This window comes from Nomascus leucogenys, chromosome X (assembly GCF_006542625.1).
Source record: "Nomascus leucogenys isolate Asia chromosome X, Asia_NLE_v1, whole genome shotgun sequence".
NCBI lineage: Eukaryota > Metazoa > Chordata > Mammalia > Primates > Hylobatidae > Nomascus > Nomascus leucogenys.
This window is the reverse complement of record NC_044406.1, coordinates 94,816,423-94,834,356: the sequence shown is the minus strand read 5'-3', so window position 1 is coordinate 94,834,356 and position 17,934 is coordinate 94,816,423. Positions and strand designations below refer to the sequence as shown.

Below are 17,934 nucleotides of genomic sequence, written 5' to 3'. Positions count from 1 at the left end.
GGCTTCTGAATTAAGTCCTTTTAAACCAAAAGACTTAATCCCCTCTCAGTTAACACTGCTTGTTAGAGGCCATGTGTGCCCATTCCCAGAAGACCAGTGGAGGAAGGTTTTGAGGAGAGTCTAAAGTTGCTGATGGACTTGGGATTTGTAGAAGAGGACGTACACAGAAATGTGAAGTTGGGGGAATAGGGGTGGGGAATAAGACGGAAAGGCCCCAAAAGAGGGCTGTGGTGGTATGGGAAGAAATGTGAAAGGTCAGCCTTTGCCTGACCCTGCATCTAAGCTCTCTTTCTCACACTGATCTCCATCCCTGCAGGAGACAGAGGCAATCCGGGGCCAGTCGGAATACCTAGTCCAAGAAGTCCATTGTCAAACCTTTGGCTCAGAGGAGACAAAGGCTCTCAAGGCTCAGCCGGATCCAATGGATTTCCTGGTCCAAGAGGTGCTGGGGCAGGGGATGGATAGGAGAAATGCTCAAGAAAGCCTTCATAACCAAACTTGGCTTCCTTCTTGAGCAAAGGCCCTGAAGTACAGCCCCCCCATCCCCAACCTCAGAGCAGCAGTGTGGCTGGCAGCAAGGAGTCCAAGAAGGCTGCCTCCCCTGGGCCTGAAGGCTGCCTGGACTTTGAGACTGCCATTTGTTATTGCCACTGTAGAACTGAGGTTTTCAACCACAGGCAGTGGTACCCCTGGAGGAGCCTGAGCACTGTGCTGCTTTCCCAGTGTTGTAGCAGAAGCGACTCTGTCGATGCCCCATAAGACTGAAAGCATCTCTCCCCACTTCACCTTCACCTTTGAGCTAACTGCTCCCTGAGCCTGCACTTGGCCTGGGACCTGAGGCACCTGCATCTTGGCAAGCCGGGTTTCTCTTGCCCAGTGTCTTTTTCCAAGTCTTTTTATTTCTTTTATAGGTGACAAAGGAGAGGCTGGTCGACCGGGGCCACCAGGCCTGCCTGGACCTCCTGGCCTCCCAGGCATTACCAAAGGAGTTAGTGGAAAGCCAGGGCCCCCTGGCTTCATGGGAATCCGGGGCTTACCTGGCCTGAAGGGGTCCTCTGGGATCACAGGTTTCCCAGGAATGCCAGGAGAAAGTGTAAGTGCGACCAGATCTTTGTCTTTATACCGGAAAAGGCCCCCCATCTCAGGGGGATATACCCCACTGCCCACCTCTCTGATCCCAGCTTACTTCTCAGCCCCTTCTCCCAGGACGTCCTCAGAAAGAGCTCTCTCCTTGAGTCTGACAGGTCTTCCCACCCCTTCCTGAACATCTCCTCCTCTGTTCTTTTGTTCACATCTCCCTGACTTGGCAGAGCCTTCTCTTGCCTTTACAATTATCCAATATCTGCCTGCCCTTCAGTCCCCAGCCCAGGCACCGTCTCCTCCAGGAGTCCCTGAGCTCCCACCGTGCTGCTACTCTATACTTATCACTGCTGACATCAATTCTAGTTGCTTCTGTGTGGGTCTGACTTCCTCAATGAGATTGTTATGGCTTGAGAACAAGAACTACCTTACATGCTTTCTTCTCTGCACCCCACTGCCAGCATTTCATGTTGAGCCTGGCACATTGTAAGAATTCGTAAAAACTTCTTGATGTTTTGCTAGAAAGGTCTTTGAAGCTCCACAAGGTGCAACGACTAGCAAAGAATCAACTCCAGCTTATCTGGGCTCTTACAAGGCAAGGTGGAAGAGGTGGCTTAGCAATGAGACCAACCTGGATTTGAACCTCAGCTCCATTGCTCATTAGCTCTGTGATCTTGTGCACACTGTTTACCTTACCCAAACCTCACTTTCCTCATCTGTAAAAATTGGGAATAATATTTAAATAGGCTTCAGACAGTAGGGAGGGTTAAGTGACATGACACATGTAAAGCTCTTAACATTGTGTCTGGCACACAGCCGGCTCTGCGTAAATAGCAGCTGTATCAAATGGTCTCAATGAATTGAATCACAGAACACCTGGGCTCCTTGCAGGCAAAGTCTCTGAACTTCAGAAGTGTCAGCCCATCTGATGGAGAGAACATTGTGCATGCGCGCGCGCGCGCACACACACACACACACACACACACACACACACACACCTGAAGCAATTGAAAATAAATAGTTCTAGACTGGATAGTCCTGACTACTTACATTCTAGGGGGATGAAAACAAAGTGGGAATGCATTCTAGGAGAAGTCCCAACATGAACAGAGGCTCAGAATTAGAAGATATGGCAATGTGCCTGATGAAGCCGGGCAAGGAAGCAGCCACAATGGAGGGGTGTCCTGGGTAGTGGTCCAGTGCACACAGTGACCCAGCCCAGTACTCAGCCTCCTGCCCAAAGCACTAAGTGGCATAAATCTTTACTGGATACTGGGTACATCTCAAAATGAACCAAAACCATAGCAGATATCAAGAAAAGAACTTTGCTGATGGCAGCTGACATAGCCACTTCCCAGACTCAGATACTGTGTTGGACATTAGCCAGTGAAGGCAGCTTTTCCTCTGAAAATGGTAACATTTGCCCAAATTCAGACTCCAGCACCTGCACACATACCACCCGCTACCTGGTGGCAGAAAGACCTTGTGTTCCTTGCGGAACCTGTGGCAGAGGCCTAACCCTGCAGGGTGAAGCGAAACTTCTTCCTGTGCATAATGGCTCCAGAGCTTTGGCAAGGACAGTGGTAGCCAACTGTGTGTTGAGTCCATAGAGTGCCTGGCCTGTCATCTTCTGCATTTTCTAAGAGACTCGCTAGAATGGCCACACTGTGACTTCCTAAGATTCCCATTTTTGATAAGCAGTGGGATCGAATCCTTCCCCTACAAACCCTAAGTATGTGCTCTGCCCTTTGTTCATCACCTTCCCGTTTGCAGGACGTAACATCCCCACTTCCAGCCCACAGTCCACCCTTGCCACAGAATACATGATGGACATCTCTCTGTCAGTGGCTCGGTGAGGGGTGAGGGAGTAAGAGGGTGGGCAGCCCTGAGCTCTGGGCAGAAATGACAATTCCCATATTGCTTTGAAGGGTTCACAAGGTATCAGAGGGTCGCCTGGACTCCCAGGAGCATCTGGTCTCCCAGGCCTGAAAGGTAAGGAGCATTTTTTTTTCTTTTAATGTGTTCTTCTAGAGCAAGGTAGATCTCTAGCAGGCCCAAGGGTCTCTCCTTTTTTTTTTTTTTTTTTTCTTTTTTAGGCAGAGTCTCGCTCTGTCACCTAGTGTCACCTAGGCTGGAGTGTGGTGGCGCAATCTCAGCTCACAGCAACCTCTGCCTCCCGGGCTCAAGCGATTCTCCTGTCTCAGCTTCCCGAGTAGCTGGGATTACAGGCATTCGCCACCACGCCCGGCTAATTTTTGTATTTTTGGTAGAGACGGGTTTCACCATGTTGGTCTGGCTGGTCTCAGACTTCTGACCTCGTGGTCTGCCCACCTCAGCCTCCCAAAGTGCTGAGATTACAGGCATGAGCCACTGCACCTGGCCAGCCCAAGGGTCTCTTGTGAGGGGTGGTGGAGAGTCTGCGTTTAGGGGAAAGTGAATTAATTTACATTTTCTCTTTGGCCAAACCCCTTTTGCAGTCCTTGTTCCTCACAGACAATGCAACAAACAGTGGTACTTACCAAGATCTCTCTCTGTGGCTTTCATGGATCCAAGGAAAAGGCTGTCCTTTGGCTTTCTGGTTTTGCCCATCTGCTTTCCAGACTTAGCAGCGAGGAGAACCTCGGCGCCAGTCTCTTCCCTTGATAAACCACCAGCCCGCTAGGCAGGAAAATTTCCCATTCTTGCTGGCATCACTGTTCCATTCTGGTGATGTTTGAGGGCCCTGCCTACCATCTTCTCTGCCCATACTGAGCCTAGTGATGTGTTTCCCAATGGAGATATGCTGTATGTCTGGTAGCAGCATCCCAGCTCCTGGATGGTGGTTCATCACTTTTTACCCAATAGATAATTTTGTCAAGCAGATCCTCTGGCTACACTGAATATGAAAAAAAAATTGTGTTCAAAAGATCTCAGTGGTGCAAAATGAGCTATAGCTTCTCCTGGGCATTTAAACAATGTATTGGAATCCTCAGGAGACAACGGCCAGACAGCTGAAATTTCCGGTAGCCCAGGACCCAAGGGACAGCCTGGTGAATCTGGTTTTAAAGGTAAGGTTGCTATATTTTTGTCTTGTTTGCCTCACAGACTCCACAAAACTGAGGATTAGAAGGAATTCTGGAGGTCAACCCCAAGTTCTGCAACTTCTGTCCAGTGCAGAAAATTTCCTATCTATCAATTCCCCAAGCAAATCAGCCTACTCTACCTTCAAGACTCATAGACTGGCAAAGACCTTTGGGATAATGGCCTACATCCCCTTAGTTTAGAAGTTGTTATCTAAACCGCCCTTCTTGAACATTTCCACTCATTGCTCCCACTTCTGAAGGGATACTCATAACAAATTTACTTGCTTCTCAATTGTAAGGCACCTTTCTAATGTGAAAACAGCCGCCACTATCTTTTTTAGAGTTTCTTCATTGGGTCTAGCTCCTTCAGCAATTCAGAATCTACTCTTTCCCATGGAGGAATACACTGCTAGAAATATGGCCTAATCACTCAGCATTTTTCTTGGTTTTATAGGTACAAAAGGAAAAGATGGACTAATAGGCAATATAGGCTTCCCTGGAAACAAAGGTGAAGATGGAAAAGTTGGTGTTTCTGGAGATGTTGGCCTTCCTGGAGCTCCAGGTACCATGCCACGTGATAACCTTATTCTGAAAGAGTTTGGATTAGCTTCAAGCCACGCCCCATTCTGAACCTCTGCCTTGTTTTCACATTTAGGATTTCCAGGAGTTGCCGGCATGAGAGGAGAACCAGGACTTCCAGGTTCTTCTGGTCATCAAGGGGCAATTGGGCCCCTAGGATCCCCCGGATTAATAGGACCCAAAGGTATGTGTATTTGGGAGCAGGCAGTGGGGAAAAGTCTTTCCCTCAATGAAGGACACCAACTACTTTATCTTAGAAGATACTAGCTAGGGTTAAGCCATGCCTGCAGAAGTTATTGGACATGAGGAATCATGGGAAAGGAAGATGAAGAGTAATGAAGGCAGGCAAGCATGAGTGGGAAGAGAAGAATATGGGATCCATGAAGAGAAGAGCTAGCAAGGAAGGCAATTGTCCTGGCATGTGTAGCCTTTCCCTGACTTAGAGATTGGGCAGTGAGTTTCTGGATCCAGTCTCTGGGAGCTGACAACTCAAGGTCTTGACATTGCTACTCTGAGTTCTTCTTCAAGATACCTAATGAGCTGCCATCTTACTCCTAAAGCTGTATTGGTCTCTGATAAGAGTCATGAGGACCTAATGGTGTAGGATACAGGTTGGGAGTGTTTCCTTCTCCCTTAAGGCATTAAGTAAATACCTCAAAAAAGACCAGGACTTTAAAATAAGGACCTCGCAATGCCTTTGGGGGCAGGTAGCTACCTCTTGCTGATGCTTCATGATTCAGAGTTGCTGGAGCCATTTTTGACATTCTCTCCCCTCAGGCTTCCCTGGATTTCCTGGTTTACATGGACTGAATGGGCTTCCGGGCACCAAGGGTACCCATGGCACTCCAGGTTAGGAAGACCCTCAGGGTGAAGAGGAGGGCATCAGCTCTTCCAGAAACCTGGCAAGGGCTGGCCATGAATTCTCAACTGTGGTGTATCCCATATCCTTGGACTCATAGCTTTCCTTATCAACCTCCAATTTGAGGTCCCTTGATATGGAGAAGAAAGAGGATGGGGTTTTTTCTTCTATTCAAATTAACTTTCTTTCTTGTTACTTCAGTACTCTGCCTCTGGTGTCTGTCAGTCAGGCTTCTCAGGCCACAGGCGACTGAGCTAGGCAGGAAGGCCTCACCTCCACTGAGGTCTGCCCCCTACCCCTGCATCTCCTCCTAGGACCTAGTATCACCGGTGTGCCCGGGCCTGCTGGTCTCCCTGGACCCAAAGGAGAAAAAGGATATCCAGGAATTGGCATCGGAGCTCCAGGGAAGCCGGGCCTGAGAGGGCAAAAAGGTGATCAAGGTGAGTCCAAGTCAGGCCTTGTAGAGGCTGAGTGAGGCCTTGCTGGGAGAGTCAGATTTAGGGTACAGCAGGGCCATGTGGCTCACAGGGTTGGGCTGTGAGTGTCTTCACATCTCTGGGAGTCTCACAACCCAGTGGGAATGACTGCTGAGAAAGAGAGGATAGGCTGTGCTTAGCATTTTCCAGTGAAGACTGTCAGGGTACAGTTCACCAAGTCCATTTTGGCCTCCAGATTCTCTTCTGCTCCTCCTTACTCACCTCAAGCCTCTCTGGCATGCTTGGTCAGAGCTTGGAATTATTGGTCCTGAGGGACAGGGCTTGTCCATTTAGTGAGAGGTTGGCTGGCATTTCCTCAGTGTCCAGTGTGGATGGCACTCCCAGGGCCCTGGGAAGACAGTGTGGCTGCTGGAAGGATCCCAAGACTAAGATGATACGAGTCTCCACAGGACAGAACCACAGCATACCCTCAACTAGAATTTGTTGGGTTTACTAGAAAGCAGGTTCTACCCTAATCTCGGCCCCTGACTCATCACATGGCCTGAAGTCCCTTTCTAAGTCTCCCTCTCAAAAAGTAAGAATGACTTGTGTTCTTCAACTTTTCCTCAGGAAAGTTCCAAAAACCCGTGTACATTCCACTCCATGTTAACCAGGAAATGAATTCACCATAGCATCATGGTTAAGAGTATGGGCTCTGAAACCAGACTAGCTGGGTTCAAATTCAAGCTATACCTCTCACTAGCTATACGACTTTAAACAAGGAAGTTACTTGTTCCTCAATCCCAAATGAGCCCTTAGTTTTCCTTTTCTATAAAATGAACATTATAACAGAACCTACCTCATAGGTTTTTTGAGGAATCAATGAGGAGCGAGGTAAGATATACAAAAGCTCAGTGCCTGGCACATGGTATATACTTAAGAATATTATTGTACGTTACCTGGGGAAATCATATTTGCAAAATTTCCTGTTTCTCTTTGCTCTGGGGCTTGAGGTCTCACTGCATTTTGTTTATGTGCATGTTTGTGTACTGTGTGTATGTTTCCCAGGGACTATATTCATATATTAATTCATTTCCTGCTGCATTTTAAATTGATGCATCTGCTGTTTCTATGTGTCTTCTTCCCTTTGATCTGGACCAAACTGTTCTTTTCTGAAAGCCAGCAGCTTCTCCAGAGGAAGGGCTCAAGGCAGGGTCCAAGCCTGCCCAGAGACTGTCTTCTTTCATAGGATATATGGAAGAGGGGACTGGATAAAAGCACAGGGACATTTTCTTTTGTTTTCAAATCTTGATGGTCATTAGATTATTCATTTTCTTTAGCTATCTGAGATAATAAAATCACAATTACGCATGTAGTAAACAGCACAGGTCAAGAAGGATACATTTCAGCAACATAGCACTAAGCAAAAAACAAACATGTCATGGAGGAATACATTTGGTATGATTCCATCAATAAATGTTCAAAAATAAGCAAAACCAACCAATACATTGTTTAGAGATATACATGGTCAAACTGAAGAAAAAGGAAGAGGATGATGAACAAAATTGAGGAGCGATTGCCTCTGAGAGGGAGGGAAGGAAGAGGGTGGAGGGCACACAAGGAAATTCAAAACAAGTGACATCTTCTTAAGTTGAGTGGTTGAAACACAAGTGTTCATTGTATCTGAATTATTCTTTGCATATTATAAATATCATGTCATGTCTTCTCAATATCTAATTAAAACAATTTCTTTAAAAAGAATACAAGAAATATCATACCATCCCCCCCCCCCCCCACAGGAACCTATCTTTGATTTGACAGTGGGAGTCAGTGCAATATGATGATTTACTCCTAAGAAAACATCATAGAGTGGTTGGGTGCAGTGACTCATGCCTGTAATCCTAGCACTTTGGGAGGCCATGGCAGGCACATTGCTTGAGCCCAGGAGTTGGAGACCAGCCTGGGTAACATGGTGAAACCCTGTTTCTACAAAAAATACAAAAATTAGCAGGGCATAGTGGTGTGTGCCTGTAATCCCAGCTACTCGGGGGCTGAGGTGGGAGGATTGCTTGAGCCTGGGAGGTTGAGGCTGCAGTGAGCCCTGACCACATCACTGCACACCAGCCTGGGCAAAAGAGCAAGACCCTATCTCAAACAAACTAACCAATAAAAAAACTTCATAGAGCAATCCCTCATTACAGTACCGTTATCTAAATAACTTTCAATGATACTATTTGTTTTCATATTTGCACTAAATATGTAGAGGCTGCATTGATATATTTTGTTTTTTCAAGGCTTTGAAACTGGACTGAGTTGGAAAAATGGGATGTTTTGCATTTTCATCTGCTCATTTAAAGTGTTTTATTGTTAAAGAAATGCATGAGCTTTTTGCAATACTTGAAGTCAGTAGTGCCTTTATTTCAGGTTTAATAACACATAAGTGTAATTATAAAATCAAGAAACAGGTAAAGGGAGAAAGAGTCTGCAAAAACTGCCATGGGAACTTTTATAATTTGTGTACTGCCCACCACTGCCTACTCTATTACACTTGTTTATTAGTTTTGCATAATTTCAGTTTATGTATATAAGCTATATATATATATGCTTTATATGTATATATACATAATATATGTGTAGAGCTATATTTTCAGAAAAAAAGTATACAATATGTCTTTCTTTTCAGATTTTTACCCTAGGGATAAAGAAAAATATTTCAAAGGTTCGCCAAACCAGAAGTAACAATGCCATGAGTACCACCACGTGGCTTAGCTACTAGTTTTATTTTTGTGGGTTTTTTTTTTCTGGACCTAAGAGACCTAGAGAGACTTTTCTCAAAATTTGTTTTTTCCTTGTCTAAATTTCAAGACTCAATTAATTAATGAGCTATTTAAAAACACCCAAATCTACCATCACTTTTATAAATTTTCATGGATTTACCTTAATAAGAGAAATTCAGCATATTTTTGCATTTTTCTTGTCACAAAAGATAAAATTCGATATTAACATTTTTGGATTTTCTTGTCGAAAACAAAAATTAAGAATCTCAACCACCAGAACAGTTTATCAACCAGTTTGAATCCATTTATCTTCATTTGAATATCTTCTAGAATATCCCAAAGTAATAAATATATATCTTCCATGCTACATGTATAATATCAACACCTACATTTGTGTTTTCCCATCAAGATTACCATCTATGTATTTGATATGTGAACATTAAATAAATCTTCGGTGATCAGATGAAAGTTTTGGTTTTGAACATATTACAATAGAAATAGTTCCACAAACAGAAAACATGTAAATCAGTATTAAAATTACAGCAAATGAGTATTCTGTATCTATTGTAATAAGTGATTATTCTCTTTGGCCAAAAAGGGAGGAGGGATTTAGTACAGAGACATTTGTTCCATAGGCAATTAAGCAATCACTTGGCTCATATCATGAATGACCTATAAAAGATTGTTTTCCAGTTTGCCTAGAAATTGCAGAAGATAGCCCTAGAAGACACAGAGGCACCGCACTCTGGCTGCCTCCATTCTGATCGGCCTGGTGTCTGTTCTGACTGGCTGGGGCCTGGGGCCTATGTTCTGTAACCTTTGTGCAGCATCAGACATAACTGGATAACTTAAGAGGTGTTTTTTGACACAGACAGTAGGTTTAAAATCACTTTGGAAACTTAGAAGTCCAGGTGCTCAGTCATGCCTTCTTTTCTTTCTGGTGTGGGGGAAATTGGCCTAAAATATTTCCATTACCAGTGAGGTAAGGGAGCTAGAACTTTCCAATAAAATGCAGCTCCAGCTGGAAAAGGGGAGTCTCTGAGCCCTTGTCAGTTGTTTGTCTGCTTTCTGGGAAGGAAGGATTAAGGGAGAAGAGCCCTCTGCTGGCGTTCTCTGGTCTGGCTCCTACCTAACTGCTTCCATTTTCTCTGTGTGAGCTTCCATTTTCTCTGAAAGAGCCTGGCCATCTTCTGGGCACACGGAGCCTATCCAGCCCCTTTTATTTATTCTTTACAGGTTTCCCAGGTCTCCAGGGCCCTGCTGGTCTCCCCGGTGCCCCAGGCATCTCCTTGCCCTCACTCATAGCAGGACAGCCTGGTGACCCCGGGCGACCAGGCCTAGATGGAGAACGAGGTAAAGACAGGAAGCCCAAAAGAGGGCTAGCCACCACCTTTTGTCTGACATTTGGGGAAGTTATGCATACAGCGCAGCCAAGTCCCTGTTGCTGGACATACGTGGGTGTGTTTGGCTTCACATCCCTCCTCGAGTGGGGACACAGGGGACTTGAGCCGAGTGCATTTTGCTAAAATGGTTTGGGAAAGTCTGGGCACTGGGACCCCACAGGTGGTGAGAGAACATTCTCTGTCCTGGGAATGGGCTTTGGAGTCCTGTCAGTCCCTAGGCCTTCTGCAGTGGATACTACCTGCTCACCTGCCCCTCACCCCTCTTCCGATCTTATCCCTAGGCCGCCCAGGCCCCCCTGGACCTCCAGGTCCCCCTGGGCCATCCTCGAATCAAGGTGACACCGGAGACCCTGGCTTCCCTGGAATTCCTGGACCTAAAGGGCCTAAGGGAGACCAAGGAATTCCAGGTTTTTCTGGCCTCCCTGGAAAGCTAGGACTGAAAGGTACGGCTGCTCGGCTGGCTGCTGGGCCCTTCCCCACTCCACGGCCAGGACTCCTTCCTGCAGTCCTGTGAAGACAGGCCGGTGGCTGATGTTCTTCCCTACCTCGCCCCTGCCTATCCTCCACCCCTACCATGCCGGGACCTGACTTGCTTTCTTTGGACTTTGTCAGGCGTGAGAGGTGAGCCTGGCTTCATGGGGACTCCAGGCAAGGTTGGGCCACCTGGAGACCCAGGATTTCCCGGAATGAAGGGGAAGGCGGGGCCAAGAGGTAAGTTTAGAGCATGTGCTGGGCTGATCCAGAGCTCCAGGGAGGGGCCTGGTGGTAAGGTTCCTTCAGGCATCATTGCTCACCACGCCAAGAAAGCCTGGAAGTCTAAAACAGCTGGATCAAGGTACCCCAGAGAGGCAGTTTCTCTACCTTGGGGATCCTTCAGCCTCTATCACCTCCCAGGACTGAAGACCACTGCTGCCTTGCCACCATGGATCCTGCTACTGACTGCCTCTCTGTGTTATCTCTGCATTAGTGGGCATTGGGTTTGCACTCAGATCACCACCCACCCGTTTGCTCAATTCAGAAATAAAGAACCATCTTTTGCATCCTTTCCCACCCCCACTCACACACATGCAATCTAGTAACAAGCCCTGAGGCTTGTACCTCCTAAATGTGCCTTGCATCTGTTCACCTCGCAGTACCTTGGTTGCTACCCCCAGATCCAAGCCACCAATAGTTCTCATGCAGCACCCTTCCTCCCCCCACCCTAGCAGTCACTTTTCCACATAGTGGCCAAAAAGAGCTTATAAAAACATAAATCATCCAGTGGCTTCCCATGGCATAGGAATGAACTAACCATGGCCCGCAAAGCCCTGTGTGATGCCTCCCTCTTCATCCTCATGGCCAGCCCTTCCCCTTTGCTGCTCACTGTGCTCCTGCCATACTGGCCTCTTTCAGTTATCCAAAAACACTTGAGTCCTGGCCTACCACAGGGCCTTTGCACATGCTACTTCTACTTCCCAGAGCGCACTTGCCCCTCTACTCTTTAAATAGCAAAGTCCTTCTAATGTTTTAGTGGTCTCAGTTTAAATGCCATTGCTTGCAAAAGGCCACCGATCATTCTCTAAAACAGATGCCTCCACCCCATACCACCCTCTGCTCCCTCCCAGTGTCCCTGTGTTAGTCCTTTCCTCCACAGCACTTCTCCCAACTTGCACTCAGATTAACAGTATTTGTCAAGTTAGGCATTATTCATCTTCATCACCAGACCATAATCTCCATAAATGTCTGTCATATTCATTGCTCTATTCCCAGAGCTACCAGGACCCTGGCATATAATAAGCGCTGGGGAAATACTTGTTCAGTGACTTACTAAGCAAATTATGCTATTAGAAAGGCAGCTGGCTGGCGCCGGGTTCCTAGGCTGGGATGCCAACTGAACCTCTGGGGTTAGAAACATCCCCTCAGCCTCCTTGGCACTGTGTTCTAACCAGTGAGCAAACCAGCCACCCCAGCCCTGAGAGAAGGCTCAGCTCACCATATTAGCAGCAAATGCCTCCGGACTGCCTGTCACCCACTGGGCCCAGTGCTGGGCCCTGAGGAGACAAGATGAATATGACCCAGTTCCTGCCCTCTTGGAGCTACCCAGCCACTTGGGAGAGAGATGGATAAAGAAGGCATTGTATAATATCACACAGTGCCATCCTGGAGATATCCAGATATCCTGTGGGGACAAACAGGGTAGAAAGCTGCTGATTGCAAGTTAGTAAAGAAGGCTTCTGGGGCCCCAGTCACCTCCCTCTGCCTCAGCCTGATGTTCTTATTTCCCCCACCTGCCCACAGGCTCTTCTGGCCCCCAAGGTGCTCCTGGACAAACACCAACTGCAGAAGCTGTCCAGGTTCCTCCTGGACCCTTGGGTCTACCAGGGATCGATGGCATCCCTGGCCTCACTGGGGACCCTGGGGCTCAAGGCCCTGTAGGCCTACAAGGTGAGGAGGGTGCCAGAGAAAGGCGATTGGTTGGGGAGTTGAGACAGCTTGGCTGAGAGGCTGGCTTGGATGTCCAGCTCCAAGGGTGTGTCTTCATCAAGCGTTGCCTCTGTTCCTTCACAAAGCTCCCAAGCTTCCTGTTGGGGAGAAGAAGGGCAGCAGGACCAGCAGGGTGGTTGCACTTGGTATTTGGCTTTGGAGGATGTGAGGGCAGAGCAAGGTTGCTCCTCCAGACCACTCGCCCCTCTCTAATGTGCTGCAGACAGATGCAGGGAGTGTGGTGGTGAATAAAGGGCCACATGAGACAATGAAGAAAGTCCAAAGCTGGGGGACAGAAAACCTGGCCTCTAATTGGAGTAAGTTAGAAGTCTCTCTGGGTCTCAGTGTCCTCATTTTCTTCTTCTTCTTCCTCTTCTTCTTCTTCTTCCTTCTTCCTTCTTCCTTCTTCCTTCTTCTTCTTCCTTCTTCCTTCTTTCTTCTTCTTCTTCTTCTTCCTCTTCTTCTTCTTTTCTTCCTCCTCCTCCTTCTTCTTTTTATTTTTTTTTATTTTTGAGATGGAGTCTTGCTCTGTCACCCAGGCTGGGAGTGCATTGGCGCGATCTCGCCTCACTGCAACCTCCACCTCTCGAATTCAAGTGATTCTTCTGCCTCAGCCTCCCGAGAAGCAGGGACTACAGGTGCATGCCACCACACCCAGCTAATTTTTGTATTTTTTATAGAGACAAGGTTTCCCCATGTTGGCCAGACTGGTCTCGAACTCCTGACTTAAGGTGATCTGCCTGCTTTGGCCTCCCAAAGTGCTGGGATTACAGGCATGAGCCACTGTGCCCCCTCGGTGTCCTCATTTCTGATATGGGATGCTCGCCGTTGCCCTGCATAATTTCCAATGTTGCTGGGAGGATGAGAAGAAGGGAGGAGGAAGTGGGCATGAAGGGGCTCAGAAAGGCTAAGTTGAGGGCACTGCCCCAGGGCAGAGATGCCCCCATGAACTAAGAACTAGCCCAGGCGGCTGCAGCCTTGATGTGCAGTGTGCACACCAAGTCGACAGCCAGTTCACCGTCTCCTAGTGAGTCTTGGGCATGACACACAAGTCCCCTTTCCTGGGGAAGGTGCCTGGGGACCCTCTACATTGAGTACCCTCCTTTGGGCTTTCTCTCCTGCAGGCTCCAAAGGTTTACCTGGCATCCCCGGCAAAGATGGCCCCAGTGGGCTCCCAGGCCCACCTGGGGCTTTTGGTGATCCCGGTCTGCCTGGACTGCAAGGCCCTCCAGGATTTGAAGGTCTGATGATGCCACATTAGGAGGCGGGTGGGGGGGCTGGTCTGGGACGGTTTGAGGCTAGGGGGTAAGTAAAACTTCGAGTCTGAAACTTAATAAACCCAATGATAGAGCTTGACACTCCTAAGATGCTCAAAAACTGGGCTCTAAGTCCATTCACTCCCCACTACCCTCTGAGCCTGTGAAGGGATACCCTACATTCTGGAAGGCAAAGGACTGTTCCAAATACTTTTCTGGGCTCTCTTCCAGTGCTTAAAAGGTCTGACTTTATACTGCAGATGGCCCCCTGCCCTTTACCTCCCCTTTTTTTTTTAATTTTTATTTTATTATTATACTTTAGGTTTTAGGGTACATGTGCACAATGTGCAGGTTTGTTACATATGTATCCATGTGCCATGTTGGTTTGCTGCACCCATTAACTCGTCATTTAGCATTAGGTATATCTCCTAATGCTGTCCCTCCCCCCTCCCCCCACCCCACAACAGTCCCCAGAGTGTGATGTTCCCCTTCCTGTGTCTATGAGTTCTCATTGTTCAATTCCCACCTATGAGTGAGAACATGCAGTGTTTGGTTTTTTGTTCTTGGGATAGTTTACTGAGAATGATGATTTCCAGTTTCATCCATGTCCCTACAAAGGACATGAACTCATCATTTTTTATGGCTGCATAGTATTCCACGGTGTATATGTGCCACATTTTCTTAATCCAGTCTATCATTGTTGGACATTTGGGTTGGTTCCAAGTCTTTGCTATTGTGAATAGTGCCGCAATAAACATACGTGTGCATGTGTCTTTACAGCAGCATGATTTATAGTCCTTTGGGTATATACCCAGTAATGGGATGGCTGGGTCAAATGGTATTTCTAGTTCTAGATCCCTGAGGAATCGCCACACTGACTTCCACAATGGTTGAACTAGTTTACAGTCCCACGAACAGTGTAAAAGTGTTCCTATTTCTCCACATCCTCTCCAGCACCTGTCGTTTCCTGACTTTTTAATGATGGCCATTCTAACTGGTGTGAGATGGTATCTCATTGTGGTTTTGATTTGCATTTCTCTGATGGCCAGTGATGATGAGCATTTTTTCATGTGTTTTTTGGCTGCACAAATGTCTTCTTTTGAGAAGTGTCTGTTCATGTCCTTCGCCCACTTTTTGATGGGGTTGTTTGTTTTTTTCTCGTAAATTTGTTTGAGTTCATTGTAGATTCTGGATATTAGCCCTTTGTCAGATGAGTAGGTTGCAAAAATTTTCTCCCATTCTGTAGGTTGCCTGTTCACTCTGATGGTAGTTTCTTTTGCTGTGCAGAAGCTCTTTAGTTTAATTAGATCCCATTTGTCAATTTTGGCTTTCGTTGCCATTGCTTTTGGTGTTTTAGACGTGAAGTCCTTGCCCACACCTATGTCCTGAATGGTATTGCCTAGGTTTTCTTCTAGGATTTTTATGGTGTTAGGTCTAACATGTAAGTCTTTAATCCATCTTGAATTAGTTTTTGTATAAGGTGTAAGGAAGGGATCCAGTACCTCCCCTTTTCTACCCAGGGATTCTGACACACATTGGGAGGGAGATGTTCAAGGGATAACAACACTTGAGATAAGGTGTGGCTGTCCATATACCTCTTCTATTTGTGTCCCACTTTATACTGGGGATGACAAATTAGTTGTCCTGAGTAGAGAACAGTTCAGAGGCTCGGTGGGAAACTGTGGCAGTTGATTTGTCATGTCTGTCATGGGCAGGAGAGGAGGGCAAGATTTTACCCTACTAATCCTAACTCTGCTTTCGATGCCTCTGATTCAGCAGCTACATAGTTATCTCCTATGAGGGCCTGCAAGGCTGGACATGAGAAGTATCCCTCTCCACACCCCAATCCCCACTCAGAGCGACCCCAAGGCCAGGTGGCTATGGGAAGGAAGCCTAACAATGTACTTTGAAAAATGGGGCGTCTGTAGCTGGATACATCTGAGATAGAGTTGTAGCTCTACCACTTACTAGCTGTAGGACATCTGAGCCTCAATTTCCTCATCTAAAAATTGGGGTGGTAATACCATTTTCCAGGGTCATCGTGAGGATTGAGTGAGATAATACATGTGTATAACATGCCTTGGACAGTGTGTGGTACAATGTGAGTAGCTGATGTTATCATTAGCTGCACCACACTCACCTTTTATGCTCTGTCTCTCTCAGGAGCTCCAGGGCAGCAAGGCCCCTTCGGGATGCCTGGAATGCCTGGCCAGAGCGTGAGAGTGGGCTACACGTTGGTAAAGCACAGCCAGTCGGAACAGGTGCCCCTGTGTCCCATCGGGATGAGCCAGCTGTGGGTGGGATACAGCTTACTGTTTGTGGAGGGGCAAGAGAAAGCCCACAACCAGGACCTGGGTAGGTACCAGCTCTGACAGTCAGCCCTGGTCACCTGTCCCCACAAACACCAACAGCCAACCCCTCTCTTCTCCTAGCTCTTTCTAGGTCCACTGTTGTGTAGTGAGTTACAAGCATCAGCTCTGGAGTCAGGTGGATCTGTGTTCAAATCCTGGCTCTATCACTTACTAACTGTGTGCACTGCATTAGTTATTCAACCTCTCTAGGCTTTGGCTTCCTCCTTAATGGAACAAAGCTAATTCTAGTACCTATCACACAGGCTGGTGGAAAGATTGCATGAATCAATCACCCAATGGACATTGCTCAGAGCAACATTTGGCATTTAAGCATCCATTAAATATTAGCAATTAGTAGTAGTAATAATAATAATATGACCTGAAGGGCAATGATGATTACCTGAGAATTAATTGTGTTGTCTGCAGGTGTGCTAAATCTTAAAAGCAGACTCAGTCTATTAAATGCTGTTTCTTTCAAAGCAGATTAATTAGGGCAGAATTATACAGCTTATAAAAAGATTCTTGTTATTATCAAATTTCCCTGATGCATTTAAAATAGAATTTGATCAACACACTTCGGCACATGTACAATGTTACAGGATTGGAAGGAGAGGGCTGCCTCAGTCTGGTGCAAGTGGTTGGATGTAAACCCAAACCACCATCTCGTCAAAGCCCCTCAGCCAGACCTCCCCTGCCCTTGCCCACTTTCTCTCCTTCCAGGCTTTGCTGGCTCCTGTCTGCCCCGCTTCAGCACCATGCCCTTCATCTACTGCAACATCAACGAGGTGTGCCACTATGCCAGGCGCAATGATAAATCTTACTGGCTCTCCACTACCGCCCCTATCCCCATGATGCCTGTCAGCCAGACCCAGATTCCCCAGTACATCAGCCGCTGCTCTGTGTGTGAGGCACCCTCGCAAGCCATTGCTGTGCACAGCCAGGACATCACCATCCCGCAGTGCCCCCTGGGCTGGCGCAGCCTCTGGATTGGGTACTCTTTCCTCATGGTAAGGTCCTGCACTGTCCCCTCCCCCAGTTGGAGGCAAAGGGTCCCTTGGACTGGTTCCCAGGCTCAAGGGACACCAGGTAGAAAGCATAGAGTTTGAAAAGAAGAGAAATGCTTGGACTGGGCTTGGCTAAAGAATGGAGAACCCAGTTCTGCATGAATGGCAGGTAGTTATGGGTGTAGGGGAAAGACAGCAGTTTGCACCCAGTGGTTCAGGGGCTAGAATATCTGTGAGTCACAGGTCAATGCCCCGCCGTCTCCATGCCCGCTTCAGTTATGCCACACCCAAAGGAAGAGCAAAACACACTAAGATCTGGGAGGACAGTGAGGGAGAGGCTGTCACCACTCGGGGCCAGGACACAGTCTCACTAATCAGCCCAGCCATGGCACTGTCCCCTCTTCTCTCCACCCTGCCAGATCCCTCTGGCCTCTGCCATCTCCTCCCAAAAGGCTTTGATGAGTGCATGCTGTGTTTATATGTCCTTGCTGGTATTTTTGCTGCCTCTCCATTTCGGTGCGAAGGCAGCAGCCAGCCATGCTGTGTGTCTTGCTAAGAAAAAGAATATCTGCAGGCCCAAAGAGGCATCAAGTCCCTCACATAATATCCTGTGAATACCTGGGGATGTTCCTTCAAATAAAAGTTCAGGTTTAGGGTCAGGACATCCCCCAGGGAAAATCACTG

At 47.3% G+C, this 17,934-nt stretch overlaps 1 protein-coding gene across 5 annotated transcripts in view; it reads left to right on the top strand.

The window, feature by feature from the left end:
• Window positions 1-17,934, top strand: part of COL4A6 (collagen type IV alpha 6 chain) — a 274,981-nt gene that overhangs the window by 253,871 nt on the left and 3,176 nt on the right. For 3 of the 5 annotated variants that reach the window (XM_012499010.2, XM_003262182.4, XM_003262181.4), the window contains 15 exons: window positions 317-442; window positions 912-1,093; window positions 3,009-3,072; window positions 4,053-4,127; window positions 4,597-4,704; window positions 4,798-4,905; window positions 5,499-5,570; window positions 5,895-6,020; window positions 10,010-10,126; window positions 10,458-10,619; window positions 10,789-10,887; window positions 12,454-12,600; window positions 13,764-13,880; window positions 16,059-16,250; window positions 16,967-17,253. In XM_012499010.2, coding sequence (XP_012354464.2) covers window positions 317-442; window positions 912-1,093; window positions 3,009-3,072; window positions 4,053-4,127; window positions 4,597-4,704; window positions 4,798-4,905; window positions 5,499-5,570; window positions 5,895-6,020; window positions 10,010-10,126; window positions 10,458-10,619; window positions 10,789-10,887; window positions 12,454-12,600; window positions 13,764-13,880; window positions 16,059-16,250; window positions 16,967-17,253 — 1,982 coding nt within the window. The remainder of the gene's footprint in view (window positions 1-316; window positions 443-911; window positions 1,094-3,008; window positions 3,073-4,052; window positions 4,128-4,596; window positions 4,705-4,797; window positions 4,906-5,498; window positions 5,571-5,894; window positions 6,021-10,009; window positions 10,127-10,457; window positions 10,620-10,788; window positions 10,888-12,453; window positions 12,601-13,763; window positions 13,881-16,058; window positions 16,251-16,966; window positions 17,254-17,934) is intronic. The other 2 variants (XM_003262183.4, XM_003262184.4) reach the window with 2 other exon arrangements.